The 27807-nt window shown below is 48.8% G+C and overlaps 1 protein-coding gene across 20 annotated transcripts in view; it reads left to right on the top strand.

Moving 5' to 3' along the window:
- MYO5B (myosin VB) overlaps window positions 1–27807 on the top strand; it is a 337885-nt gene that overhangs the window by 202408 nt on the left and 107670 nt on the right. For 19 of the 20 annotated variants that reach the window (XM_081562009.1, XM_081562003.1, XM_081562010.1 and 16 more), the window contains 5 exons: window positions 1446–1589; window positions 2884–2965; window positions 10404–10511; window positions 15053–15162; window positions 20474–20739. In XM_081562009.1, coding sequence (XP_081418135.1) covers window positions 1446–1589; window positions 2884–2965; window positions 10404–10511; window positions 15053–15162; window positions 20474–20739 — 710 coding nt within the window. Of the gene's footprint in view, window positions 1–1445; window positions 1633–2862; window positions 2966–10403; window positions 10512–15052; window positions 15163–20473; window positions 20740–27807 lie in introns of all 20 variants that reach the window. The other variant, XM_081562023.1, reaches the window with a different exon arrangement.

Below are 27807 nucleotides of genomic sequence, written 5' to 3'. Positions count from 1 at the left end.
TTGTGTTTTTTTGGTTGAAGGAAATGGCAACCCACTCCAGTACTCTTGCCTGGAAAATCCTATGGACAGAGGAGCCTGGTGGGCTGTAGTCCATGGGGTCGCTAAGGGTTGGACACAACTGAGCGACTTCACTTTCACTTTTCACTTTCATGCATTGGAGAAGGAAATGGCAACCCACTCCAGTGTTCTTGCCTGGAGAATCCCAGGGATGGGGGAGCCTGGTGGGCTGTCGTCTATGGGGTCGCACAGAGTCGGACACGACTGAAGTGACTTAGCAGCAGCAGATAATCCTTTAGAGTTTTACACAAGCTGGCCTTTGCTGATTGCATCCTCCTGATGTTAACATGTTCCTTTGTCTTCTGTATGTCCTATAAAAGGGTGGTAAAATTGAAAGGCTTGGTTAGATTTTGGTTTGTTTGTTTTAAAAACCAAGAACCCTTTATTGGTGGTGGTGGGTGTTCCCATGAAGATGCACAGAATGCCTAGCTGTCTTTTGGTGGAGTCAGCAGCCATTGCTTATGCCTAGATCACTTAATTCATCAGAAGTTACAGAATGGTGATGTTCTCATTCCATTTTTCCTCCCACATTTATCAGTGGGAGTGAGTCTAGGAAGAGAAGCTTCTCCTCGCTAACTAGTTACCCTATTAACATTTACACAGGAAAGTTAGGGTGGATGTTTACTTCCTTATTTACTGCTTGTCAGAGTAATGAGTTGGTTCCCTCCCATCCTCTGAAAGGTGTTCCCCCCACTTTCTTAGGAAAAGATAAACGTGAGGATTCACTGTTTGAGAAGTCACCCACATGGGTGGCAGCTCCTGTCTGGTGGTGAGTAGTTTGGAAAAGGACTGTGAAACCAAGTGGAGTGGACACAAACTGTGGACTCAGTTGTATCTGAATTTGTATCTTGGTGTTTGCACTTCCCAGCCATGTGACCCTCAGCACACTGCTTACCTTTTCTGAGCCCAAGTTTTTCCAGAAATATGAGGGAAGTTAATAATACCCATCTCCTGGGATTCTTGCCTGGATTCAGGAAAGTGAAGGGAGCCCAGCCCAGGACCTGGTTCATGTTGGAGGCCTGGGAAATGGTCACTTTTACCTGTGTGTTAGGGAATGCAGCCCTCCTTGCCGCTTTTCAAACAGAATTGGCTTCGTGAAGTCTGATGTTGGCCTGTCACATGGAAAGTCAGGGAGATGTACCTTCCAGCTGTCTAGTCCCCTTTAAAGAGACCATCAGTCAACTCATCACTCTCACTGGCCTTCCTTAGAAGTAAAGGAAGCAGGAAAATGAAGTTCTCTGTTTTCTTTTAGCTCGAACTATTGTCATCTCAATAACAAGTTCTAGAAGGAAGAAGGAAGGAGGGAATAGAGATGCTGCCAGGAGCATTCAATCCTGAAACTTAGGAAAACGTAGCCTGTCTTGCACACATTTGTTTTTTCTGCACAGGCCATCGGGAATGCTAAAACCACCCGCAACGACAACAGCAGCCGGTTCGGAAAGTACATTCAGATCGGCTTTGACAAGAGGTACCGCATCATGGGGGCCAACATGAGGACCTACCTGCTGGAGAAGTCCAGAGTGGTCTTTCAGGTGAGCCGTGTGACTGCGCTGTTTGTATTTTTTCCCAGGGATGGTGCTTCCTTGCTCCATGTTCCGCTCCCTCTGCCCAAAGAACATCTCGTCTTTTGAACCTGGACTTGGATAGACTTGTGATTTTGGTCTTTTATTAATAAGTTTTCATCTATAGGTATCAGACCTGAAAATTCTTTTACCCCATATCGATGTGTTTCAGTGGGCATTGTGATTAGATTCAGTCAGCAAACATGTGTTGTCTGCTATATGCTAGCCCTGGGCTAGAGACCAAAGAGAGAGAAGACAGTCGTGGTCCTTGCGGACTTCAGAGTCTTGTGATCTGGGCAGTGTCATATAGGGCCTGTGGGTTTCCCCTTTCACCAGGAAACTCACTTGGTAAGCTATATTAAAAAAAAAAAAAAAGCTGTTTGAACATTTTTTTAGTTTCCTTTACACATAAATGGAGTTCTCGCTTCTCATGTGTCTCACGTGACTCAGTTCTTCTTTGCTCACCTTTGCTTCCCTTCTTCCCGAATAGTCTTTGGCCTCTCGGGGACCATCTTCCTCCTCTGCCCTGGCCTCCGGGGGTGGTCAGTGCAGCTCACAATCCCAAGCGCGGTTCCCTCCACCCCGCAGGTTTGGTGGGGCCACCCCGTTTGCGGACCACTGCAATTTCACCGCGGCAGCGCAGACAGCCTGCTGGGCTGGGTATGGGTGAGGCGTGCTCTGACCGTGGCTGTGGCTAGACTTCTCGTGGGTTTTTTCCTCTTCCTTGCCGTCTGCACTCAGGCTTCCTGAAGCCCCTGCCCCCACCGCTCACCACCGCCATTCTGCCTGTGTAAGGCAGGTCTGGCCCCGATGTCCACTGTAAGTCCTATCTCATCGTGGACCTTTCCCCTCACCATTCCAGCCTGATGATTGCAAGGGCAGAGCTTTTCTTAGTGCCAAGCCTCCCAGGGGCGAGAGGAAGCCCGCACCAGGGAAGTGACAGTCTTCCCAGCGTGAGCCAGGCAGTGTGGTGGCCTGAGCCAGTGCCGCCCCATGGAGCTGTCCCTGGTGAGACCGCAGGGATGCTCTGTGAGGGAGGAAGAGAGACCACACCTTGGTTTGCCTAAGTCAAGAGGTAAACATCTGGTTGGTAAAGGCCCTGTAACAGTGAATGCAGACTCTGGAGGTAGGAGTTGAAGGTGGCAGAAGCGTGAAAGAACAGTCTTGACCTCTGTTCCCCAGAGCACCCTGGAGTTAGAACGGGGCAAGGGACAGTCTCGGGGTCCCCGCCCCTCACACTGAGCAACTGTGTTTTCTCCTCCAGGCAGACGACGAGAGGAATTACCACATCTTTTACCAGCTCTGTGCGGCTGCCAGTCTTCCAGAATTTAAGGAGCTGGCGCTAAGTAAGTGATGGGGGTGCTGCCCATCCTGGGGGCTGGGAGCTGCGGCAGCAGGGGGTGCATCTGGGGGCTCCGCTCCGGGTCCTCTGTCCTGGGGTTCTTATCTCTGCCTCTCGGGGGGCACAGCCCCAGACCTCTGTGAGTTTCATGCCCCCAGAGAGCGAGAGGAAAAGAGGCAGGGGGTGGCAGTGTTGGGCAGAGCCTCAACGAATTAACATTCATTGTTATTTTGAAAAGTATGTTTCACTCGAGACACCATGAGAAACGTGTGCCCACCACAAGGATGTAGAGATTTAGCTAACGCAGGCCACTTCACTGTGGCCCAGCCACTCTAAGTCACAGTTAAGGATTGAGACAAAGAGAAAGAAAGAAAGGGGTGATGCTAAAGCAGAGGTAAGACAGGGATGGCTCCAGAGGCACATCAGTGAATCCCGGGCCTCCCCGTGGAAGGTGGTGGTGGGGGCTGAGAGGAGTGTCCCTGCACCCTGAGCCCCTGCCTGAGAACAATGCGGGGTCCTCCCCGCAGGCAGGCAGCTTGCACACACCCGCCCCGCAGAGCTCAGGCCGGAATGGAGCAGCCGGAGCGGGAGGCTGGCGGGAGCCTTATGCTGCCCTCAGATGGGAGGACAGCCTTCCGGTGGATCCCCGTCACCCTCCGTTTCTGCTGCCGCTGTTTGCTGAGGGGCCTTGAAACTCTTGATGTGAACCTAGTGGAGCCGAGAAAGTGAACGCATTCGTTGCTCAGTCATGTCCGACTCTGCGATCCCATGGACTGTAGCCCACCAGGCTCCTCTGTCCATGGAATTCTCCAGGCCAGAATACAGGAGTGGGTTGCCATGCCCTCCTCCAGGGGATCTTCCCAACCCAGGGCTTGAACCCGGGTCTCCCACACTGCAGGCAAACTGTTAACCGTCTGAGCCACCAGGGAAGCCCTGAGTGGAGCTGAGAGCCAGGCCAAGGCAAGAAGGGTGAGAGGCTTTAGTTCTTGACACCACACCCATGTAGCCCTGCTCCTTGAGCCTGGAGCCCTCCCCCATCTATATTCGGGGCCTTATCTTTGAGTATTGACTGACTCCTTCCACTGAATCCTCCAGGCCAACTCCTCCAGGCCAACTCCTGACGGGTTTATGTGCTGAGGGCAAGCTTCAGGCCATGCAGCTTGCCTGGCCTGGCCTGTCGTCTGTGTTTTGGGAGGTGTGGGTAGGTTCAGGACTAGCAGATGGTGTATAGAGCTGGCTGTCTAGACAGGAGTTAGCTGGCTGTTGTGCAACTGTTAGAGACGTGTACTTCTGAGGCTTGGTGGTCCCAGAGCCAAATCTTTGCCACACTAAGGGCCCAGGAACAGATCCACTTCTGACCTCTCTAGCCAAGGCTCCCAGGAGGTAAAACACATCAGGTAGTTCAAGCCTGGGTCTGCCCTCTTCGCTCAAGTAGAGTGGATGCTGGTAGCAGTCAGTGCCTGGGTCGTGCACTTTAGCAGCAGTTCCTTCATTCATTGAACTCTCTGCATGCGAGTTTGACCCTGGGGATGTACTGTTGAAACAGACGTTGTGGGTCCTGCCCTTGCTTCGCTTACAATACAGAGCGAGAAGGGTGTGCTAAGGGGGTGGGTCACAGCTGCTCAGGGACAGTCAAAGTTGGACCCCAAAGCGGGAAGCCTTGGATGACATGCACGACACTGGGTTTGTGCCTTCCTCGAGCTGCTCGGTACTTGCAGGTCTGATTCTCCCCGGTGGTCGTAAACTCCTCGGAGAAGGAGGGGATGTTACCAGCCTTGTTTGATGGGTTCTGCCGTGAGCTGGCTGCTTGGGGCTCTGATGTTGGCTCATAGTCACAAGGGACCAGGAGGGCAGGCCATGTAAAGGCTGATGCCATCCTCCCCCACTGGCCCTGCTGGACCTCTTGGAGCCAACCTGCGGGAGATGAAGACTTTTTTCCAGGGCTAATTTTATAGAAAATGAATGAATACTGGCAAGACCCATCTAGCTGTATTTGGACCATTTTATTCCAAATGTAACTTTAATAGGAAAGAAATCATCGGGTTTTGCTTTTTTTTTTCTCCCCACTTACAGGAGAGCATTGAAGTGAGAAATGACTTTTCTTTACTCCATGTTTCAGCAAGGTGCAAGCTCCTTAGGCCCCTGTCTGGAACCGTTGAAAAACTACCCAATTGGATTAGTTTCTTGCTTTCTTACTTGCCTGTGCCCTCTGAGAGCATCTTGGAGTGACTTGAAGAGCCTTTGATAAGCTCTCATGCTCAGGCATGAGGCTGTCTTCTGCCTTGTGGGTAGATTGGCTGTGAGCCCTGAAGCTTGACATTTTTAGTTCCACTGATAACCCTGGTTGAGTGGATGGAAACATCAAATAAAAGGAAGAGCCAGCGGCTTCTAGTGAATATTCAGACCTGCCTCACCTTCCTCCCCCTTTTCTTTACTTAAACTGTTGTCCAAGTGCAGAGATCTCTGTAAGTCCCCTTGGCCCTGCAGGAGTTCTGTGCATTTGTCTGAGGATGGACAGAGGGGACAACAGATATGCATACAGCCAGCCACACTTTCCTTTGCCCTGTTGTTGGTAGTCTATTGTATTAAAATGACCTCAGGGTGAGATTAAAAAAAAATACAATTAATAATTTGTTAGAGTATGAATGCATGCATGTGTGCTAAGTAACTTCAGTGGTGTCTGACTCTTTGCGACCCTATGGACTCTAGCTTGCCAGGCTTCTCTGTCCATAGGATTCTCCAGGCAAGAATACTGGAGTGGGTTGCCATGCCCTCCTCCAGGAGATCTTCCCAACCTGGGGATCGAACCCACGTCTCTTATATCGCCTGAATTGGCAGGCGGGTTCTTTACCTTTAATGCCACCTGGGAAGCCTTAGAATATGAATAAATGCTGGTTAAAAGAGGTATAGTGGACTCACATTCCCGCCACACAGTCAGGAATGAATCCTTTCCTCTTCTTTTATTTCCATGGCTATATTGATACAGTTTTATAAACACCCTCTCTTGCCTTGTACAAGTCGGAGTACAACCTTCCCAGGTGAAGTACAAGCCCTGGGCCATGGTCTTGATGGTCCATTGCTCTAATTACTGGCTTCACGACCCCTTTGTACACTGATTTGATCCAGTGAACCAGTTAATAGGGGATTCCATGGTGTTTGTCTCCTTGGAAATTCTAAGTAAAGAGAGAGACCCAAACTGGAGGACAAGAGACCCCTCTCTGGGATGGGATGATTGGCTTCATGGGCCTAAAAGTAGAGCTGAGATCCAGGCAGGCTAAGCAAATAGGGACCACCACCTGTTGGGATGCCTGTCTTATGAAGAGAGTCTGGGGTATGACCTTAACAGAGGTGATTGCAGCCTTAAAGCAGAGGAAAGGAACACAGATATTTTGATTGTATTCAAATCATGTAGTAAAGAATGCTGTGATTGGCCAGGGTAGCCCTTGCAGTGATGAACCTCAGTGGGAGGAAGTTTCCCTGCAGGGCCTGTGAGTTTGGGAACTCAAAGCCAGAAAGGGTGGAGTGGTCTGTCTGACTCAGAACGTGAGACGGCGGGGCCCTGGCTGCTGACAACGACAGGTATTTGATACTGAAAATGCCTCCTTCCCTCCAGTGTGACAGTTTAGTGTTCTTCTTGGAGTCTCAGACAACTCTAGTGCATCAGCTGGTACTTTTGATAATGAGTTAGGTTGTATTTATGGCTAAGTAATGGGATGTCATAGATAACCATCTCCTTAGGGTGATCAAGGAATGGGCTGCCAGGCCTGGCCAAACCCTGGGTAGCCTGCCCCTTAAAACCCTATGGCACTCAGTTTACCTGTCTGGAAAATGGGAGTAAATATAAATTTGACCCTCCATATCTGCAGTTTCTACATCCGTGGATTCAGTGAACCAAAATTCAACTCAGAAATCTAACAAATTCCTAAAGGCCCCATCTCTATCACATTGGGCATCAGGATTTCAACAGATGAATTTGGGTGAGATGTAAGACACATATTCAGTCCACAGCACTGTGTAAGGTGAAGTCACAGACAAGTGATACATTCTCTCTGCCATCAAAATAACTTCTCTTCCATTGGGTGGTCAGTTGTGTGTCTGGAAGACAAAGGATGGAGACTAATGGAATTGGAAGGGAAGAAGCTTTCTAATTAGACGAAATATGGGACTAGGAAGATATGTCTCTGTTACAATACGTGAATGAATTACTATATAATTTAAATAATTCCATTGAATTGAAACTGCTAGGATTTCCAAACTAGATTTACTTCTACTATATGGACAGGACCTCATCAATCTTGTCCCCCAGTGTCTATGTGGGTCTATTTCCTAAAGTCATACAAATCTTAGATTTGTAATCTTTGGTAATGTAATATCACAAAGAAATTGCTTTTCTCCTGTTACTATTCAGTTCAGTCATCTTCATATATACTTAATCTTTACTAGTCACTTGTGTTATTTCATTTTTTTCTGTTTTGCATTTCCTGTGGAATATCAATGTCTTTTTACTATTTTCTAAGAATTCATTTATAACTAAGGATGTTAACCAATTATCATGCAGTGCAAATGAAATATATTTTATTGCCATCAAAAAAAAAAAATTCAACTCAGTTGTAGAGGGCTGACTGTGCTACACCATTTTATATAAGTTTTAGTTGCTCAGTCGTGTCCGACTCTTTGTGACCCTATGGACTGTAGCCCACCAGGCTCCTCTGTCCATGGGATTCTCCAGGCAAGAATACTGGAGTGGGTTGCCATTCCCTTCTCCAGGGGATCTTCCTGACCCAGGGAGCAAACTTGGGTTTCCTACATTGCAGGCAGATCCTTTGCTGTCTGAGCCACCAGGGAAGCCCTATTTTATATAAGAGACTTCAGCATCTGTGGATTTCAGTATCTGTTGGGGGTCCTGGCACCAACCCCCTATGGATACACAGGGACGACTGGATTCAGTCATCCTCATATGGACACTGTGAAAATCATCAAATGAGTTGTTTTGAAAGGTAAATGTGAAGGAGGCATAGAATTGATGTTTTATTAAACCTCTGAAGCTGTTACGTTACTCTGTGTCAGAGCTTCTAGGGTGATGAGAATGAAAGATCTGAATTTGCCATCTTCCACAAAGACCTAATGTCATGTGCTTCATCAAAATGCGCTTTTGCTGTGGCCATGAGTGAGCTCAGGGCTGAAGTCCTTTATCTCCCAGCTCAGGTGCCTGCAGTCATCAGAGGGGGTTGAAATGACTCCTCCAGGAAGCCCTCCCTCATTACACATGACTGCTATTCTGCTGTTTATGCCTGTGTACAGTGTTCCTTGCTGGTTGTGTGAGAGACTGGGGTTTGGGGCTGAGACCTGCCACTTCCTCGCTGGGCCTGGTAGCGTGGACTGGGCCGGAGGGAGGAATTGGCAGAGTGCAGTGCTCATTGGAGCGTAGGATCGGAGGTGGGGGGTGGAGAAATCTGGCAGGAGAGGTCGGCAGGGCCTGAACGAGTGGAGCCCAACGAGTGACAGTGAGGAAGCTGGCGGATCTGGGACGTAGAGGTGGCGAAGGAAGGACGAACTGTGAGTTGGGAGTGTTTGGAGGAAGCCACTTAATCAGAGGTCCAGGAGGCCCTTCTCGGGAGCTTTACGTTTGCCTTGAGGGCAGTGGTCTCCACGGGGGTGTTCAGCAGGGAGTGATGTGATCAGTTCCCAGCGATTTGGAGGAGGGTTTTGAAAGGACAGGAGCAGAAGCCAGGGGAAAGGTCTAGAGCCTTTTGCAGCAGTTCCCAGACAACAGAAGCTGAAGGTCAGGCCCGGGACAGTCAGGAGGAAGGAAAGAGACTGAGGAAATTCTTCGGAGATCAAATCAGAAGGACGAGGTGTTGAAGGTGGGTCTGGGAGTTCCCATGAAGCTGTACTGAAACACGTGTAGCTGATGTGCCATCAACCATACGTGCCCAGGTCAGGAGAAGATCATTGAGCTGGTGTTTGCAGGGGAGGAAGGAAAACAGCCAGTGCCCAGTGTTGGCATCTTATCAGATCCAAGCCCTGGACAGGATTGTAGCCCCACAGAGGTGCTAGTTTGTGGAAAGTGTAAGTGACTTTTGAGGGTAATTTTGATTGGCTACAACTGTGGCCTGAACTTCTAAGCCCTGGGGTCCAGATGCTGCCCGGCTCACTGCCCTATGTGCTCCCCTGAGGGCACCTCTGAATGGATGACAGACCTGGGTGCCTGCTCACTCACCATCCCCAGGCGATGAGCAGAGGAATTAAAGTGAGGGTTGAGAGCAAGCAGTGAGAGGCTCAACCTGGTTTGCACACATGCTTAAATAGCTCATGGTGCCCTAACATTTAAAACAAAAAAGGCTGTGTCACCCTGGGCATGTCACTGCCCTTCATGTGTTAAATGAGTCTGTCAGACCGAGATTACGGATGGTCACAGAGGTCTGCTTCTAGGGTGGGTGTACATTTTTTTACCATGTTTCTCAGAGCCTTTTAAAGATAAGTCTGTGGTGAATGCTACTGTAATTTGAACCAGCCATTTTATTTTCTCATGTTTTATCACTTATCAGTTTAACACAAGGACAGCAACAGGTTCTGTCACTGAAGTGTAGTTTTCTGTCTTGTTCCTAAGTCTTCTCTCCCATTTGCTGTTGTCAGTAAAGACGATATTTGAAACCCTGTTTGGCTCCACTTATACGAGGCACCTAGAATAGTCAAATTCATGGAGTCAGAAAGTACATTGGTAGATGCCCAGGGGCGGGGGTGGGGTCAGGAGGGGGATGGGGAGTTAGCGTCTAATGGGGACAGAGTTTCGGTTTAGGAAGGTGAAAAATTCCGGAAGTGGATGATGGTGAGATTGCACAGCAGCATGAATGGCCTCAGTGCCACTGAGCTCTGTAGTTGGAAGAAAGTGAAAGTGAAGGTTCCTCAGGCATGTCCAACTCTCTGTGACCCCATGGACTATACAGTCCGTGGAATTCTCCAGGCCAGAATACTGCAGTGGGTAGCCTTTCCCTTCTCCAGGGGTTCTTCCCAACACAGGGATCGAACCCCAGGTCTCCCTCATTGCAGGCGGATTCTTTACCAGCTGAGCCACAAGGGAAGCCCAAGAATACTGGAGTGGGTAGCCTATCCCTTCTCCAGGGGATCTTCCCAACCCAGGAATCGAACCAGGGTCTCCTGCACTGCAGGTGGATTCTTTACCAACTGAGCTATGAGGGAAGCCCCGAACTCTGTAGTTAAATATAGTTAAAATGATGTGTTTTATGTGACTCTTACCATAATTAAAAAAAAAAAAACCACTGAAAAAAAAAAAAAGATGATATTTGAAAGGGTTCCATGTCTTGCTGGGAATAAACTCTGGCCTGGGACAGCTTGCTCAGGGGGTAGGCATCCTTGGGGGCGTGGTGTGGGGATGCAGCATCCCACCTGTGCCTGACCCCTCACTCCCTTTCCCACCACAGCCTGTGCCGAGGACTTCTTCTACACGTCACAGGGAGGAAACACGGTCATCGAGGGTGTGGATGATGCTGAGGACTTTGAGAAGACTCGACAAGCCTTCACGCTCGTTGGTAAGGAGCTTGGGGTTGGGGAGAAAGGATCAGAGGGTTGATTTCACGGAGAAAAGAAAGCTCAGCAATGTCCTGTCAGGCTTGCCAAGCTTAATAGGCTGGTGGGGAAGCCCTCTGGCTCCTGGTGAATATCTTCTTATTTTTATTCCACCCCAACCAGCAGGCTCCCAAGCTGGTGGTGTGGAGCTCTGATGCCCTTTCTTAACAATAGGATTTGAGCGTTGATCTCTTGGATCAACCATGGACCACATGAACCACCCCCCTCACTCCCCCAGGGCGTGGACACAAACTGAGAGAAGCCGTTATCTTTTTGCCTTGTGGTCTGGGTTTGAAGCAGTGTGTTCTAGCAGAAAGAACATGCCCTAGGGGCTGAAACTACCCATGTACCGCCATCATGGGTTCCAAGTTGGAAATGGAGCATAAAGATCTGGCAGCTCTGTAATTCAGGCAGTGTTATGTCTGTTGATGCTGTTGCCATCTCTAGCTTAGCAGTGGAATCCCTAAAACAAGAATTTCTCTCTGTTCTTCTTGGTCCTCTAAAGGGCAGTTCAGTTCAGTTCAGTCACTCAGTTGTGTCCGACTCTTTGCGACCCCATGGACTGCAGCACACCAGGCCTCCCTGTCCATCACCAACTCCCGGAGTTCACTCAAACTTAGGTCCATTGAGTCGGCAGTAGAGCTAGAGAAAACTGCCCTCTTCCCTGGCCAGTTCTCGGGGAGAAGAGCCCCAAGGTGGTAGGCAATCCATGCTTAACTGGGAAGTTGAAGTGGTAAATTCCTGGGACCTGCAGCCAACAAAGGGGAAGCTTGGGAAGTTAGCCTGAAATCCACAGAGTGGCTCAGGGGGCCCTGGTGCTTTTCCCAGCCCTTCCCTGATGGACATTTGGCCTCTGAGCGGTATCATCAACCCAGAGCAGCATTTCTTACGTTCTTTGGGGATCAGAATCTGCCTGCAATGCAGGAGACCCATGTTTGATCCCTGGGTCGGAAAGATCCCTGGAGAAGGAAATGTCAACCCACTCCAGTATTCTTGCCTGGAGAATCCCATGGACAGAGGAGCCTGGCGGGCCGCAGTCCATGGGGTTGTGAGCGACTAACACTTCGCACTTTTACTTTGGGAATCAGGGATGTTTCATCCAAGGTCCAAATGAAACATGGCTGAACAGGACTCACCCTGATCTCCATATGGGGAGAGAAGCAGGACTTCTGTGCTGAAGCCTGAGTGCCGTGGCCTTCTCTGGGTAACTGGTGGACAGATGCGGTTTGCCTTTTGTACCCATGAGACAGAAACCACACTGGTTATTCCAACAGAGTAAAATTACTGTAATTGTTAACAAGAGCAGTAGTAGATAATTAGCTATTAAATAAGAGGATTTCAGGGGCCCAGAAGCAGTGGGTGTAAAAGAACCATCTTGAGGGTGAGGAGGAGAGTCAGTGCAGGAGCTAGTGGCGAGGAGAGCCCCCCACCCACACCAAGGTGAGATTTCCAACAGTTGTAGGGGATGCAGCTGCCCCAAGGTCAGGAAGCCTTCTGGTGGTGAAGGAACCTACCGCAGGGTGTGAGCCAGCCCCCGTCTGTATAAGCAGCCTGCAGTATACCCCAGGGTGTGGTGGAGCCAGAACTTCTCAGAAGCAGCTTCTAATGGGGGAGGCTGGCCTGCAGACACAGCTGGTTTCTCAGCTGGGAGGTGCCCTGGCTCCCGGGAGGAGTGCTGATGACCGCGGGGGACCAGACCCAGGAATGGGAAAGCTGCTCTCACCTTGCAGAGTCCCCGCAGCGCCCTCTACTGACCAAGCGTGATATGCCACCTGCAGGCGAAGAGGAAGTGTTCCCAGGGCCTAGGTCCAGTGTGACCAAGCAGGGTAGAGAAGGAAGGATTTGTAGCTGAGAGATACTGAATTGATAACAGGCACCCCTGAGTTTCCCCAGCGTCACGTAGCTGTTTTATTCTCCAGAGCTGGGGAGCAGGTTTAGAGGAGACTTGACACCAAGCAGGATAGCATTCTGCCCAGAAGGGAGAAGGGCCCCTGCTGGTGTGAGTGGTGGGCGTGAGCTGATGAAGGCTGTGCCCTCCAAGGTCCTAAGGAGACCCGGTACTTTGATTCCCAAAGCACATGGAATTTGTAAAATTAATTACTTTAATAAGCTACTCTTCTCTACTCTTTAATAAGCCTGTAGATCTTTTAAATCCCAGAGTTTGGCAAAGTTTTTTTTAAAGGATATGATAGTAAATATTTTGGGCCTTCTGGGCCACATGATTTTGTAGCAACTACTCAGCCGTTGTAGTGCAAAAGTAGCTATAGACAAAATGTAAAAGTAAGAGCGGACAGTATTCTAGTAAAACTTTATATGGAAAAACCAGCAGTGGGCTACAAGCCACAGACTACCAACCCATTTTACTCTTTCGGTTTTAGCGTTTGATTATTTTTTTATTTGTTTTGTTTTGTTGCTCCCCAGAAAGAGGTGCAGCTTATTCAGAGAATCCTGTGTTAAGAAGGGACTGTCTGATCAGTATAGTGCAGGAATCCTAACTACTGTTAGGATTCAACAGGCATTCAATATCTACTACTTAAATTCATACCATGACAGGGTAGTTAGAGCTTGGGAAATTGACAAAGCATTGGTTCCTAAGAATAAGTGAAGGGGAGAGGAAAGTGAAGGGCTCAGCACCCACTTCCCTTGTTCTTCTATGGAACTTACTGGAGAGACCTCTGAGCTCCGATCGCAAGCCTGGCAGGCATGTACCCTAACGGCTACGTACCCTAAACAGGTACATGACCGTCCGGCCTCCTGTCTTGTCCTGGGTTTCAGCCTCTGGCTTTAACCTGTCTTCCTTTTGCCAGTCTTAGTTACACTGAACTGGGGCATGTGCCTAAGTGTTCACCCTCTGGCTGTTTTTCTGGTTTGTTAGTTTAAATAAAACCAGATATTGGAATGATGCGTACATTTCTGTAGACATTTGCAAGCACGTGCCCTCTGTGTAACAAGTATCAGTATCATCATTCTATCACCCATGCTCCTGAGCACCTACTGTGTGCCAGGCACTGGGGATATATATAATGAAGAAGCAAGAACAGGGATTTATTGTAATTTTTAAAATTTGTATATTTTTGAAGATATTGTATAATAAAAATTAAAAAGTAAATCCCTCACCCTGTGAAGTTTAGACAGTGTGTGTGAGTTGCTCAGTCATGTCTGACTCTTTGTGACCCCATGGGCTGTAGCCCACCAGGCTCCTCTGTCCATGGGGATTCTCCAGGCAAGAATACTAGAGTGGGTTGCCATGCCCTCCTCCAGGGGATCTTCCCAACCCAGGGATCAAACCCAGGTCTCCCACATTGCAGGTAAATTCTTTATCATCTGAGCCACTAGGAAGCCCAACATTATTAAAATCTAGAGTTAAGTTGTCCACTTTATTGCTTATCTGAGTAAAGCTTTGATCCTTGCATGACACATCTTTACTACCATTTATATGGGTGTCACTGACTTTTTTTTTTTAGCTTGAGTAAATTAATGTCTTAAAAATAAGTAACTGCATCTGGGGAGGAATTTGGAGGTAATTGTATTATCTCTTAAACTGAGTGGTGGGTTGACTGGTGTGCACTCTATTAGTCTGAAGCCTTTTTTAAGTCTGAAATATTTGGTAGTTCAGAAAGAAATGATGGGACTTCCCTGGTGGTCCAGTGACTTTGAGCTCCCAAAGTAAGGGACTGGGGTTCAATCCCTGCTTGGGGAACTGGATGCCACATTTCACAACTAAGAATTTGCATGCCACAAGGAAAGATCCCACATGCCACAATGAAGACCCACTGAAGCCAAATGGATAAGTAAATAGATATTTTTTAAAAAGAAATAATACCTTAGAGCTAAATATAAATATTAAGACATTATCCATGCCTTTGATAACTTACATGCATAAATAACAAAATTGACAGTAGGTGTTTGCTGCCAGTGGCTCCAGAGTAGGTGTGTGTGTCTACAACTGAAGGAGCATATAGTGTCGCAAACAGTAGCCCTGGGGGGACAGCCAAGGGCCAGCTGGCTGTCCAGCCTGTAACAGTGTCCCCAGGAGAAATTGTCCTCTTCTTCCCTCTTTGGCACTTCAGATGTGTGCCACAGATGTTTGCAGGATATTATATTGATAGAAAAATGACTGCAGATAAATGAACATTCATATTAAACTCATAAAAAACATCCGTAAGGCACTTGGTTGAAATAAAGTCCAAAATGAGTCTGCACGATTGCCGCCTCTCCTTTGCTCTCGGAGAAGTTAAAATGATACCGCGACCCATCTGGTTTGATCAGGACAATCACCATGAAGATATTTCACTTTTAGTCTGAGGAGCCCCTTTGCCCTCTGAGCTGTTACTGTGAGAGGTAATTACTTGGTGAGGATCCTGGATCATTTTAGGGAGTCATTGGCCTGGAAAGGAAAATGCAACATTTTTTTTCAAAGTCCTTAAAAAGAAAGTAAAACATCCTTTCTATCCTAACATGGGTATTGAGTGTCATTCATTCTTTTTTTTTTTTTTTTTTGCAGGAGTGAGAGAGTCCCATCAGATAACCATTTTTAAGATAATTGCTTCCATCCTGCACCTTGGAAATGTGGAGATTCAAGCCGAGCGCGATGGTGAATCCTGTAGAGTATCAGTAAGTTGCCCTCCAGCACTGGAGATAACATGTGCACACTTCACTCTGTCCCTCCAGTTTTGTACAACTGAGCTGTCTTTGCACTTAGAGGACATTCATAGGTTATTTATTCTTAAGAGTAACAGTTTCTGTTTCCTTGCTGATAATTTTTTAAAGGAACAAATCCTTTTCAAATCAGCTGCCATCAAGTTCTGTTGCTGAGGGCAGGGAATTTAGGGGTTATTCAACAAATTCTTTTTGATGGTTTGGTTTCCCAAGTATCCTGAGGTCCTTGGGATTCTACAGAGTGTGGTCAGCTCATGAGCACTTCTGGTCTGTGCTTGCTGGGACGGGAAGGGGTATTGGACACCATGCTGGTAACTGACCCCAAGGAGCTTACAGTCTAATTGGACAGGCAGCATTGATGACAACGGCAGCCAGGATTTTGACAGTACAGAGGAGAATATTGAGACATCTGTACGACTGTGTTGCAAACTGTGAAGTGCTCTGTAGATGCTCTTAATGACTGTTTTCCTGGTGCCCGGTGTAGTATAGTACTTGTCTGTAGTAGATATAAAATGTTTACATGGGTGGTTGGGGGAGCACCACCAGTCACAAGCAGTACAGACAGTGTGTTGTGTGCGCTCTGGTGTGTGATGGAGTCAGGCTGGACTGAACTGGTCTTCTGACCTTGAGTGAGTGAGTCTGCAGTTGTTTATTTTAGGTCTTTCGTGTCCATTTATGGCCAAGTCCTGGGAGGTACAAAGTACGATTCTTGCTACCAAAGACTTAGAATTGAACTAGCTGGGGAAATACAGAAGACAATGCTGTGGATAATGAACGTGGGCATGAGTGTCATCGCCACTCACAAGCTGATGCTTTTTCTGCTGTGAATTTTATAACTCAGCTAAACTTTGCCCTGCCTTAAAGGAGAGGAACACCTGAATAGTAGCTGGCCTTTGACCGAGCTCATCACCCCGTCCCACCCCCATACATCTTCCCTAAAAGAGAAATAATAGCCTTGGGTTTGGAGCCCGTGAGGGCAGCCAGCACCCTCAGCATGGAATCTGCAGCCTGGCGAGGGGAGCACCCACTGGGCCCCATGTGAAAGCAGGGAACGCTGGAGCCGGGGGGTGCTCAGTGTCCCCGGACATGAATGTGCATGTGCCTGTGTGTGTATGCATGCGTGTGTGGTGTCACAGGGCAGTGTGGTTGGCAGTGATGATGCTGTGAGACAGACTGTGGTGAGTGGAGAAGAACCGGGTGCTGGGCTGATGTGGGGAGTGGTGGACAGGACCCTAGTACGGGCCAGACACCCCCTGGCCTGAGTATTTACAGCCAGCAAAGCACAGAACGTCCGTGCCTCCCTGCCCCCCACACCCCTGCAAATGCCCCCTGGTTCCTTAGGGCACCCACACTCTGCCTCATTCTGGGGATGGGTGAGTCTGGGAAGGTTGGCGTTGGAGAGCTCCTGTGTCGGTGGAGAAATGCAGGAACGGTGACAGATGTCCTCTGGCCTGCACCCCGCCCTCCCCCCGGTCTCCCTCTTCTCAAGGTCACAAGCTGGTCACACCCGCATCGTGGGTTCTTACCATATTCACACCTATCCGCCGACCCTCCTAGGGTGGTTGTACTTTTACATTTATTATGTGCTGATTTGCTGCATCTCTGTTTCTCGTGAGACTCCAAAGCCGATGAGAACATGGACTGTTTTGCTCACTGTGGTCATGCCAGCACCCAGCACAGGGCCCAGGGCTCGGTGGACACCCAGTGAGCGTATGGGTGGGTGATGGGGGCTCCTTCGCCTCAGGGGGGCGCAGTGAGCCAGTGGAGGGGCCCTGGGCGGAGTTGACAGCAAGGCGGGAGGACCAGGGCCAGAGAGCCACTGGGCACCTGTGCTCGGGGGTGGGGTGGGGCCCTCTCCCTGGAAAGCTAAGACTCCTTTAGTACATGAAGTGTTGCTCTGATCTTCTAGCTGATCTTCCACACCAGCGTCTGCAGGGACCTTCAGGGGAGGAGGCACAAAAATGTTCACTGGTGGCATCACATGGATGCCTGCTTCCCCCTCTAAGCTCCAGGACCGTGTCTCCTGTTCTCCAGCCCTGACACACACTGGCACCCACAAGTGTGTGCACAAAGACTGAAGGAAGGGTATCAGGCATGCTTGGAGAGGGGACGGAGGACACAGATGGTGGTGAAGGGGCGAGGGAGGACGCGGGGCAGCTGGAGGCCTGGACACGGCGTGGCACGGGAGGCCCTTCCCTGAGAGATGGTGGGAGTCAGAGGATTTTGAGCACAGGTCGGTGGTCTAGGTAGGTCTCGCTCTCCAGTTAGAGGCGGTGTCGAGAACAAACTGGGAGAGAGAAGTCTTGGGTCAGGACTGCCAGGGTTCAAACTCGGGTTCTGCCGTTTACTGATAGTGACTCACCTTTGAGTCTGTGTCCCCGTCTGCAGGTGGGGGCGCTTGGCACAGGGTGCGAGGGCTTGAGTTCTTGGCTGTTCTCATCCTTGTTACATCACTCTCCCTTCATGGGATTGGAGAAACTAAGGCCCAGAGAGAGGAACTCGTTCTCTGAGGTCATCATGATGGTTCATGGCCAAACCGAGTCAGAGCCCGGCCAGTGCTCTCTCCCCCAGACCACCTCCAGCCTTACTCCTCAGTCCCCGGGGCTGGACAGTCCTCCACCAGCCTGGTGTCTGACGCCCTCAGTGCTCAGCACAGTGCTGGGCATGCAGTGTGCGCTTGAGAAATGCTTCACTAAATGGTTGGTAGTGATTTCGGTTTATGCCTTGGGTACATAGGGTGGACCTCCTGCTGGAAAGGCTGTTGGTCCAGATGCACTGTGCCTTCTGCCCGGTAGTTTTTATTTGTAATTAAAGCATGAAAATATGTTCCCTGCCTGCCACAGTTACCTTGGAGATGCAACGGCATGCAATTACTTGGACACCAGAGGCAATTTGTTTCTTGAATTTGGCAATTGGGGCCCACAAAACTCATCTGCTGCCTATGATGCTGGCCATTTTTGATGGGTTTAGCATCATTTAATTAAACTTAAATGTAATTGCATGGCATTAAATCAGTTTCAGTCAGCACCTTTAATCAATGGTCAGAAGAGGGTAATCGACAGCCAAGCCATGCCCTGCCACAGCAGGTAAGAACCCGTCCCGTTCCAGAAAGAAAGTTCCAGAACTCATGGTTCTTTCTGTACTACGTTCACCTGAGAGATGACAGGGAGGAGAGAGAGGCTGTGGGCAGGCCTTGGGCGGTCATGTTTGCTGCTAGCGGGCCATTTACATGTCAGGGAATCCAGCTCAATGCTTTGCCTAGCAATTAAGGACATCTTGGTAACAGGTCAGATTAACAAGTTGGACACCTGCTACCTCAGAACCTGTTGCCTGCCAAGCTGTCCCCAGGCACTTAATGCTATCACATAGGGCTTTCTGTTTGCAGGAGAGGGCAGGTGGTGATGGGGGGGTCGGGGAGAGCTGCAGGGTTAGAAGGCTCTTGGCCAGAAGTGGCCACAGCTGCCCCACCGGCTGAGTGAGTGAAAAGGCAGGGTCCTCTGATTCTCTGCCCACCCCTGGAGCCCAGAGCCTGGTTAGGAACTCTGGGCCATAGGCAGCGGGCTTCTTTTTCACCCTGTTTTTTGTCCTGTAAAAAATAACGGGGATTGGATTAGAATGATGATCCCTAAGTATTTTCCTGAGAACCTTAACCCCAGGCAATTTCTTTGGAAGTTAAGGGTCTTTGTCAATTAAGTCCAGGAAATGCTCTGTGAAATCTCATTCTGTCTGTGTGTGTGTGTTAACAGGGTATGTTAACAAGTCCCTTCCACCATGTTCAACTTACAATCACTCCCCCCCCACCCCCACTTTTGTTGGGTACAGCAAATTACTGGTCTTTTTAACTGTTACTCCACAAGCCATACTCTGGAAAACCTCTGGCCTTCATGATTTGAGGAGATTCTTTCCTACTCTGACATTTCATTGTTTTGTAATTGTGTGTATTTGGGTAGATGGATTTTAAGTATCTATAGGAGAGAAAAAATGGCTTGGGGAAGTGGTACAGTTATCTGTGTTAATTTTCATTGAACAGGCCCCACATTTACATCCTCCATGGCAGCCTCATCAGAAAATGAGTCCCACAAGCAATTCAGAGCCATTAGGAGGTAGCTCAGGGTGTTCTCAGATTACCTTTCCACCTCGGAGTCCTGAAGCTCTCCAGCAGGCTCATGGCTGGGTTATCAGCTTTCCCTAGGGGATTCAGATGTGGGAATGAATAAAGCAAAAACTTGGAGAGGAAAAGCAGGTTTTCCGGGGGGAGTCGTGAATGGGCAGCAAGGGTGACCCAGGAGACTCATACTCTTGGGTGAAATAAGACTGGGTGACTTGGTTATCAGTGACTCAAGGGCCAGGTGGTATGATTGATACTTTGGGTAAGTAAGGGTCAGGATCACGTGCAGCTGGCTTCCTGGGTGAGTTCTTGTACTTCTCTGGGACTCAACTTCTCACCTGTACAGCGAAGGAATGTAAGCCAGAGGCACTCCTATTTTTTCCCAGCTCTAAACATGAATATAAGTTACAGCGTTCAGAGTGCTCTTCCCTGGTCAAAACTCATCCCTTACTTTTACCATTTGTTCTAGCTTTCCACCTAAGATCACTTTTTTTCCATGTGGCAAGTGCTTAAGGAATATAAATAAGTTTGGGGCTATGTGTTTAGTATCACATATAAGTTTAGTAGAAGTTTGAGGTTAAGATGAAAGCAACTCTGCTTGGCAACTTAGGACAAGTGCAGTGTCAGTGCGCTGTCGCCGACCAGGGTAGGGGGTGGTCAGCCCAGGGCTCGTTGCTGAGCATGCTGCTCTGGGCTGTGGGCCACTCCGAGAGGATGCTTGAAACTGAGGCCCTCTCCTGGGCTGTGGACAGAGCACTCCTCTGCAGCTGGAAGTTACATTCACTGTGATTCTGCCTTCTAGCCCCTTACTCTTGGTGGATGATCCATTCCTAAGCTCTCAGTTCTCATTCTGCTCCCTTCACTCAAAAACCCTCTCCTCCTGTTACCCTGCAGCTGCTGGCAGTGGAGGAGGGAACAGGGCAAATGCAGTGGTATTTTTTAAAGTCCTGCCGATAACTTGGTCCTTAGCGGGTATTACCAGTTTGCGCCACACTCTCTGGGCCCTATTGATCACTCAGTGGTGTGAGAGTGCAGGAGACGGCTGGGGCAGTGGCTGGGGATGAGATGGGATTCTAGGGGGCCTAGAGTTGTGAGAGGGGAGAGGGCGTGCTCTGTCCTCCATGCCCCTCTTGAACCCTTCTCCTGGGTCTCTTCCAGCCTGAGGATGAACACCTGAGCGACTTCTGCCGCCTGCTGGGCGTGGAACACAGTCAGATGGAGCACTGGCTGTGCCATCGCAAGCTGGTCACCACCTCGGAGACCTACGTCAAGACCATGTCCCTACAGCAGGTGGTCAATGCACGCGATGCCCTGGCCAAGCACATCTACGCCCAGCTGTTCCACTGGATCGTGGAGCACGTCAACAAGGCCCTGCACACCTCCCTCAAGCAGCACTCCTTCATTGGAGTCCTGGACATCTACGGGTAGGCCCGCGGCACTTCCTGCCGATCACTGGTGTCTTCCTGCTGGCATCTCCCAGCCAGCGGGGACCTCGGAGACCTTCCTGGGGGTTCTCAACCAGGGGATTGTGAAATACAGGGCAGGGGAGCATTTGAGGTGGTCACAGTGACCGGGTCACTAGTGGCACTTGGTGGCCCGAGGCCAGGGTGCTAGGTGTCTGATAGTATGGAGAACAATCCCATGGGAAAGTGGACCGTGTCAAACACCAGTGGCTCCCCCACTGAGAAACCCTGCAGGCACCCCTTTGTCCTACTGGGAAACTGAGGCTCAGAGAGGGCAGGGGCTAGCCCAATATCAGAGCAGAGGTTTCTGTGAACTTGCATTCAGGTTTCGTGTTTCAGATGTATTTTATTTAAGTCTGTCGTCTGACCCCATTCACTAAATCGCCGATCAGGGTGCTTGTTTTAGTGCTGTCATCGTGCCCAGTGCTGTACAGATTGATGCTGTGGGTTGTCCTTCCTCAAGTCCCTCTTCATTTCACAATTCTAGCCTAGTGAAACGACTGTGATCATAGTGAATCTTGCAGGGAGAGGCAACCTGGCACGTGGAAAGTGTACTTCAGTAGGCACTGGGAGACTGCCTTTTTGACTCAGCCATCACCAGCTCACTGAATGACCCTCTGCAGATCACAGCCCCTCTGGTCTTGAGTTTCCATTGCTCGAAACTAACAGAGCCAGCTGTGTTTTGAGCCACAGTCTCTCTGAAATTCATTCCAGGTCCTTCTGGAATTGGTTAAAATGACGTGTACTGGGTTTAAACCTCACCTGTGCTTCTCTTATGATCAGTGTCCTGCCCTCTTGAAGCTAATGATAGATGAAATCCCCCTGGATCTTTATATCCTAAGAGTCATGGCTTCTGTCTTCAAACAGGCATTCAGACCCATAGCAGTGCGACGTTGTAAAAGCCGTGATGCTCTGGTAGAATTGAGCGCTTGGTGGGCCGGTGGGCTGGCGCTTGCCCTGTGTCCAGCCATAACAGAGGAGAACCTCCTCTGGTTGCAGCCACTTCGCTGAGCAGAGAGAGGCTGCCCGGCTCCATCTCTGCTGCTCTCGATCATCATGGGGCTTCCAGTGAAACCATGTCACACACTGTGGCAGGAATGCAAGGACACGTGATTTCTGGCATCGCAAAGGCCTTGAGAACTTGCTAAAGAATTAAGTCGCTGCACGAGAATAACACAAGAGACAACAGAAGAAATTGTAGCGGGGTCCGTGTGAGGGTTTGCACACTTAGTGCTGTATGAGAGTCAAGGCAGAAGAGCGCACGCTTGTTGGCACAGTCAGAACAGGCTTCCTGTGGAAGGTGAGGCTTGAACTGGGTCTTTCAGACAGAGAGTAGAACACTGGCGGCGGGGGAGCCACTTGGAGAACAGGAGTTCGGTCCGGGCGGTAGGAAAAGAGCCACCTCGTAGGCGAGGAGGAGCCCGGGGGAGGATGGCCTGGGGGAGACAGGACAACGCTCCCTCGCGGGGCTCTGCGGGGCTCTAGCTGAGTGGCTGTGGACACCCCGCTTCTCTGCTCCGTCCCTGCTGCTTTGGCTCAGCCCTTCCGATTTCCCTGGGCAGAGCCGCGCAGAAGAGCCCGTGCACCCTGGAAACGTACTGCTGAGCTGTCAGCAGTGAATTCTGTCATTCATCCCTGTGCCATGAGCATTTTCAGGTAATTGGGTTTCCAGAAAACTGCCCTTTAGTATTGCCTTCTGATGTAAGACCCAAGAAAGTCAGGCAGCAGCATCTGACCCGGTTCTCTTAATCTCCCTGGGCAAGAATCTGTTTTTCTCCTGAGTTTTCAGTGTGGGAAGATTAACGTGGAGACTCCTTGTTGTTAATAGCATGTAGAGTACTATGGCTGCAGTGCTCCTGATACAGTGTACACTATCACGCCTCGGTTCTGTTAGAGGTGCCTGCTGTCTTAGTTTACACAGACTGTTCCCCTCCTTCCAAGGGGTGCCCAGCGAGAGGCTTTGCTTACTAAGTGGGGGTGGGTGACTGTGAGTTGGGTGCCTGGTGCTTCTGAGTCTGAGGTGTCACTTGGGCCCTTGCAAGCTGGGAGTGTGTATTTGTATTTGCCATTTAATTTTTTTAAGATTTTTTTTTTTTTGATGTGGATCATTTTGAAGTTTTCGTTGAATTTGTTACAATACTGCTTCTGTTTTACCTTTTGGTTTTTTGGCCATGGGGTATGTAGGATCTCAGCTCCCAGACCAGGGGTCAGACCTGCAACCCCTGCATTAGAAGGCAAAGTCTAACCACTGGACAGCTAGGGAAGTTCCCTATCATTTAGTTTATTGGTTTTTATAACCAAGCTCATTTTCTCTAAGGCCCTGTGACCGCACAAAGGGGAGAGGTAGATCACAGGGAAGGCGTGTCTGGTTTGAAGGGGTGCTTGTCGGTGGATGAATGGGGATCCACAGGACTCCGTGTCCTGTTTCTGGGGCTGGCTTCTGACCTGTCTCTCTCATCTCCATGTAGCCCTGGGTTCCTCTGAGAACTTCTGGCAGCTTTCCAGTGAGACCAGCTCCCCTGCAGGAACCCCCGGTCAAGCCCTCTCAGGCATTTCCTCCCCTTGGCCTTCCTTCCAGGCATGCTGTGCTGTTTTCTCTGTTTAAAGTCCTTGTTCTTTGTCAGAAGCTAACTTACTTTTTCGAATCTTGTCATAAAGCAGTCATATTTAGAAAGTGGTTCACCTCCTCCTGGGAAGAGAGATGCCATAACACAGTTCCTCCTCCAGCTGCCCAGTCAATGTCAGCCTCACACGCTGTGGGCAAAGTTCAGGATGGCGAGGTAGGTTCAGGATTAACTCGCCGCTGTCTGACTGGGCCGTTGGTGGCCAAGAAAGTACTTATGGACAACTTTGAAGCTGCATACGCATGCTCCTCAGCAGTTGTGGTCTGCTGAGAAATCATTGTATAAATTTGGGCTTTCTTTTCTGGTCAGCGGGTGTGGAGTGAACTCTTAGGAGATTAAAATCAAAGACTTCACTGGAAGAAAGCAGGTGACTTGAATCTGGGGGTACTGTTTTTTTAATTAATTAATTTATTTATTTTCATTGGAGGCTAATTACTTTACAATATTGTAGTGGCTTTCACCATACATCGACACGAATCAGCCGTGGGTGTACACATGTCCCCCATCCTGAACCCCCCTTGGAGGTACTGTTTTTGATCCAAAAGGTTAGTGACATCATTTATGAACCTGGGAGGAAATGGTGGCATTTGGTGGAAGTTTGAGATTTGCACTGAGCTGTTTTCAGTCCTCTCCCTCTCCCAGTCATGGCATCTTTCTGCTTTTTTTCCTGTGAACTTGACACACCTTCCAGGTGTCTTTCACAAACCTGCAGAAAAGACACCCTCTCAGAAACCCACTGAGCCTTGTGTCCTCAGCTTCCTGAAAGTGGGCCTCACACTTGACACGCTAGCTCTGTCGCCCTCTCTAACCACTCCCTCCCACCTCAAGCTCATTCCTGTGGCTAGGCTTTATTTAAAAACAGTACAGCTACCGGAAGGGATTCTTCCGTGGCATCCCAAAACTTCAGCATTATTTTTATTTTGGAGTTTCCCACCCAAGTGCCTGGAGAAGAAGGAGACCCGCTTTCCCACCGTCCCTCTTATGGTTTCCCACCCGAGTACGGGGACACTGATGCAACAGAAGATGCCCTTGGGATGACCTAATGCTTTTCTATTTTCTTACAGCTCCTTGTCACCTGTGGGGAAAAGAAAGCTTGTGGAAGCTGAGAGAGTGGGAAGGAGGGCGGGGGTGGGATTCTGAATACATTAAACCCCACTGATGAAGAGGGAAGGAATAAAGGGTTCTCTCCCTCTCTGAAAGTGAAAGTCGCTCAGTCGTGTCCGACTCTTTGCGACCCCGTGGACTAAACAGTCCATGGAATTCTCCAGGCCAGAATACTGGAGGGGGTGGCCTTTCCCTTCTCCAAGGGATCCTCCCAACCCAGGGATCGAACCCAGGTCTCCTGCATTGCAGGCAGATTCTTTACCAGCTGAGTCACAAGGGAAGCCCAAGAATACTGGAGTGGGTAGCCTATCCCTTCTTCAGGGGATCTTCCCTGGCTAGAGCATTTTGGGCTCATCAGTCAGGCTCATCCTGGAAGCAGTTCATACGTAGTATAGGTGAGCCACTCCAGGTTTTCCTATAAATGTTCAAAGTGTTGCTATAGAACCTGCAGCTAGAATGAATAAACACTCACTTCTGTGTATACAAGCAAGCGGCATGTGAGCCAGCATCACACATACATGCCTCCCCTTATCATGATGGTCTGATGGGCGGTTTGTTCAGACGGTAGAAAAGGCTGTGAGCACCTGAGTCAACTATATGGGCCACGGCCGCCTCCGCCACATCTCCTACGAGCCCCCTGCTCAGAGGCCCTGCTCTCAGGCTCCTCTGGACCCGCGCACCCAGTGTCCTGGTCCAGCCTCCCCCACCTCCCGCCCCCCGCCACCTCTCGCTCTCCTGCCTCAGCTCCCACAAAGTGCAAGGCAGGCAACAGCCAGACCAATTTAGCCAACCTAAGCCAAGCTCTCTTCCTTGACTGTGGACCTGTGAAGCTGCCTGCAGAGTCTTTCTTACGAGACAGGGGTGGAAATTCACAGGGCAGACCAGGCCGCTCTTAGCTGGGGTTCCCCTTTCATGTCACATTAACCATGCATTTGCCTCTACAGGCTTGGTTAATTGCAGTTGTAATCCTTTGTTCCTCTCCCCTCCTCGAGGCATTGAGAAATAAATGGCTTCAGTTTGAGAAAGGTACACATTTATTTGTCTTTGACCGGAGCCTTCAAAATGCCAAGGTGACAAGAGGCTTTGGCTTTGGCCAGCTCGTTCTTGAGGAGGATGGTTGACCGGGGAGACTTCTGGAGCAAGGCAAGGATAGATTCCTGCCTGATGCTGAGGGAAGCATGGGCCCCCGGAACAGGAAATGGGTTTGCTGGGATCTCATATCCTTCCCAGTTCCTGTGTTACTTTCTCTGTCTCTTACTGCCTAACTTTAAATTTGCATCCTGGTCTAGTCAGTGTTTTCTAATGATTTATGTTAAAAAAATTTTTTTAATTGTAGTTTAAAAATGCACACAACATAAAATTTACCATCTTAACTACTTTTTGTATACAAGTCAATAACCTCAAGTATATTCGCATTTTTGTGCAGTTGATCTTGAGAACTTTTTCATGTTGGAAAAACTGAAACTTTGTACCCATTGAACAACTCCTGTCTCCTCTCCCCCACCCCCCAGGAGAAAGGACTTTCTGTCTCTATAATTTTGGCAACTCTACATACTTGATGTAAATGAAATCATACAATACTTACCTTCTTTTGACTGGCTTATTTCACTTAGCCTAATGTCCTCAAGATTCAACCATGTTGTAGTGTGCGGCAGGGTTTCCTTCTTTTTTCAGGTGAATAATACTAAATTGTATGCATGTACCACATTTCATTTATCCATCCACTGATGGACGTTTGGGCTGCTTCTACCTCTTGGCTATTGTGATACTGCTGGAATGAACAAGGAAGGGTGTGCAAATATCTCTTCTTTTAAACTCTTTAGATATGTAGCCAGAAGTAGGATTGCTGGATTATGTAGTAATCCTATTTTTAATCACTTGAGGATTATGTCGTAATATAGTGGTTCTATTTTTAATTATTTGAGAAAACTCCACGCTGTTTTTTTATAGAAGCTGCACCATTTGACACTTTTACCGGTAGTGCTCAGAGGTTCCAGTTTCTCTACACCCTTGGCAGCTCTTGTTTGTTTTTTTTTTAATAGTAGCCACCCTAATAGTTATGAAGTGATTTTGATATGTATTTGATAGGCATGATTATGGTTTTGATATGCATTTCTCTGATTTTGATCATCTTTTCATATGCTTCTTGGCCATTCATGTATCTTCTTAGAGAAATGTTTTAAGTTCTTGGCCCATTTTTTAAATCAAGTTATTTACTTTTTTTTGTTTTTGTGTTGTAGGACTTCTTTATATATTCTGAATATTAACTCCTTTTCAGAAATATGATTTACAAATATTTTATACCATTCCATAAGTTGCCTTAAGCGATATATTTTAAGTAAATTTCTTAAGCTCACCATTTGCCTTTATCATTTTGATGGAAATTCTTTGTTTCTTTGTTATGTTTTTCTTTCTTGGTCTCAGAAACAGAACAGACTTAAAGATAATTTCATGATCCTAAGTGATTTATTTGGAGAAGACAACCTATCCCCTCTCTGTCCAGTATGGAAAGGTTTCATGGAGGGTGAAGGAGGAGAAGTCAGTGACTGCATTTACCCTGCAGTCTGTGAACATTGACCCAACCTTGGACAGCCCAGAAGATCCCTGGACATGTCTTCTCCAGGGTAGACATGCATACCAGCCCAAGGTTCCCAGATCCAGCAGATCACCTCTTACAGTGGGTTCTCCCTGGACTCTCCGAGTCTCCCAGGAGAGCCTTGTAACTCTGAGTGCTCGAAAGTCAAGCTCAACCTTCCAGAATTGCTCTGACATAGCCCTTTGGAGCATGCCTGAAGCCAAACACCACTACATACTCTTAAAGCTTCAATAGAGTCCAATTTGTCCCTTTCCCTGCCAGCACCCCCATGAGCTCACCCTCCTTTAAAGTCCTGTAACACATACAAATCTCCACTAGTTGAGGTTTCCTGAGGTCTTCCTAACAGCTCTCTCTTTTGGTCTGAGTTCATGATTTGCTTTTTGCAGCTCTTGCAGTTCCTGGGACAATTGACTGATGGATTGGGAGAGAGTTACCATATGGTGGGCATCTTCCTGTCCCATATCAGATTTTCAGACACGAGGGAGAGGCAGGAATTGGAGCACAGTGCAAACAGATGGACTTAGATCCTCCAGAAGACCTGTTCTTGACCTTGGAATGTGAGCGGGGCCTAGAACTTTGTTCTCCCTGAAGGACAAGTCCCGAATGCGGTCATCTGGACACAGAGAGAAGCACAGGAGCAGGACTGAAGTCCTTCCATTCTAAGGTGCAGCCAGCACCCCAGATTGTTTAGGGAAGAGATCAGAA

Source organism: Giraffa tippelskirchi, chromosome 14 (assembly GCF_054371585.1).
Source record: "Giraffa tippelskirchi isolate mGirTip1 chromosome 14, T2T-mGirTip1v1.2.pri, whole genome shotgun sequence".
Classification (NCBI taxonomy): Eukaryota; Metazoa; Chordata; class Mammalia; order Artiodactyla; family Giraffidae; genus Giraffa; species Giraffa tippelskirchi.
The sequence above is the reverse complement of the archived record's forward strand: the minus strand, read 5'-3'. Positions and strand labels throughout refer to the sequence as shown.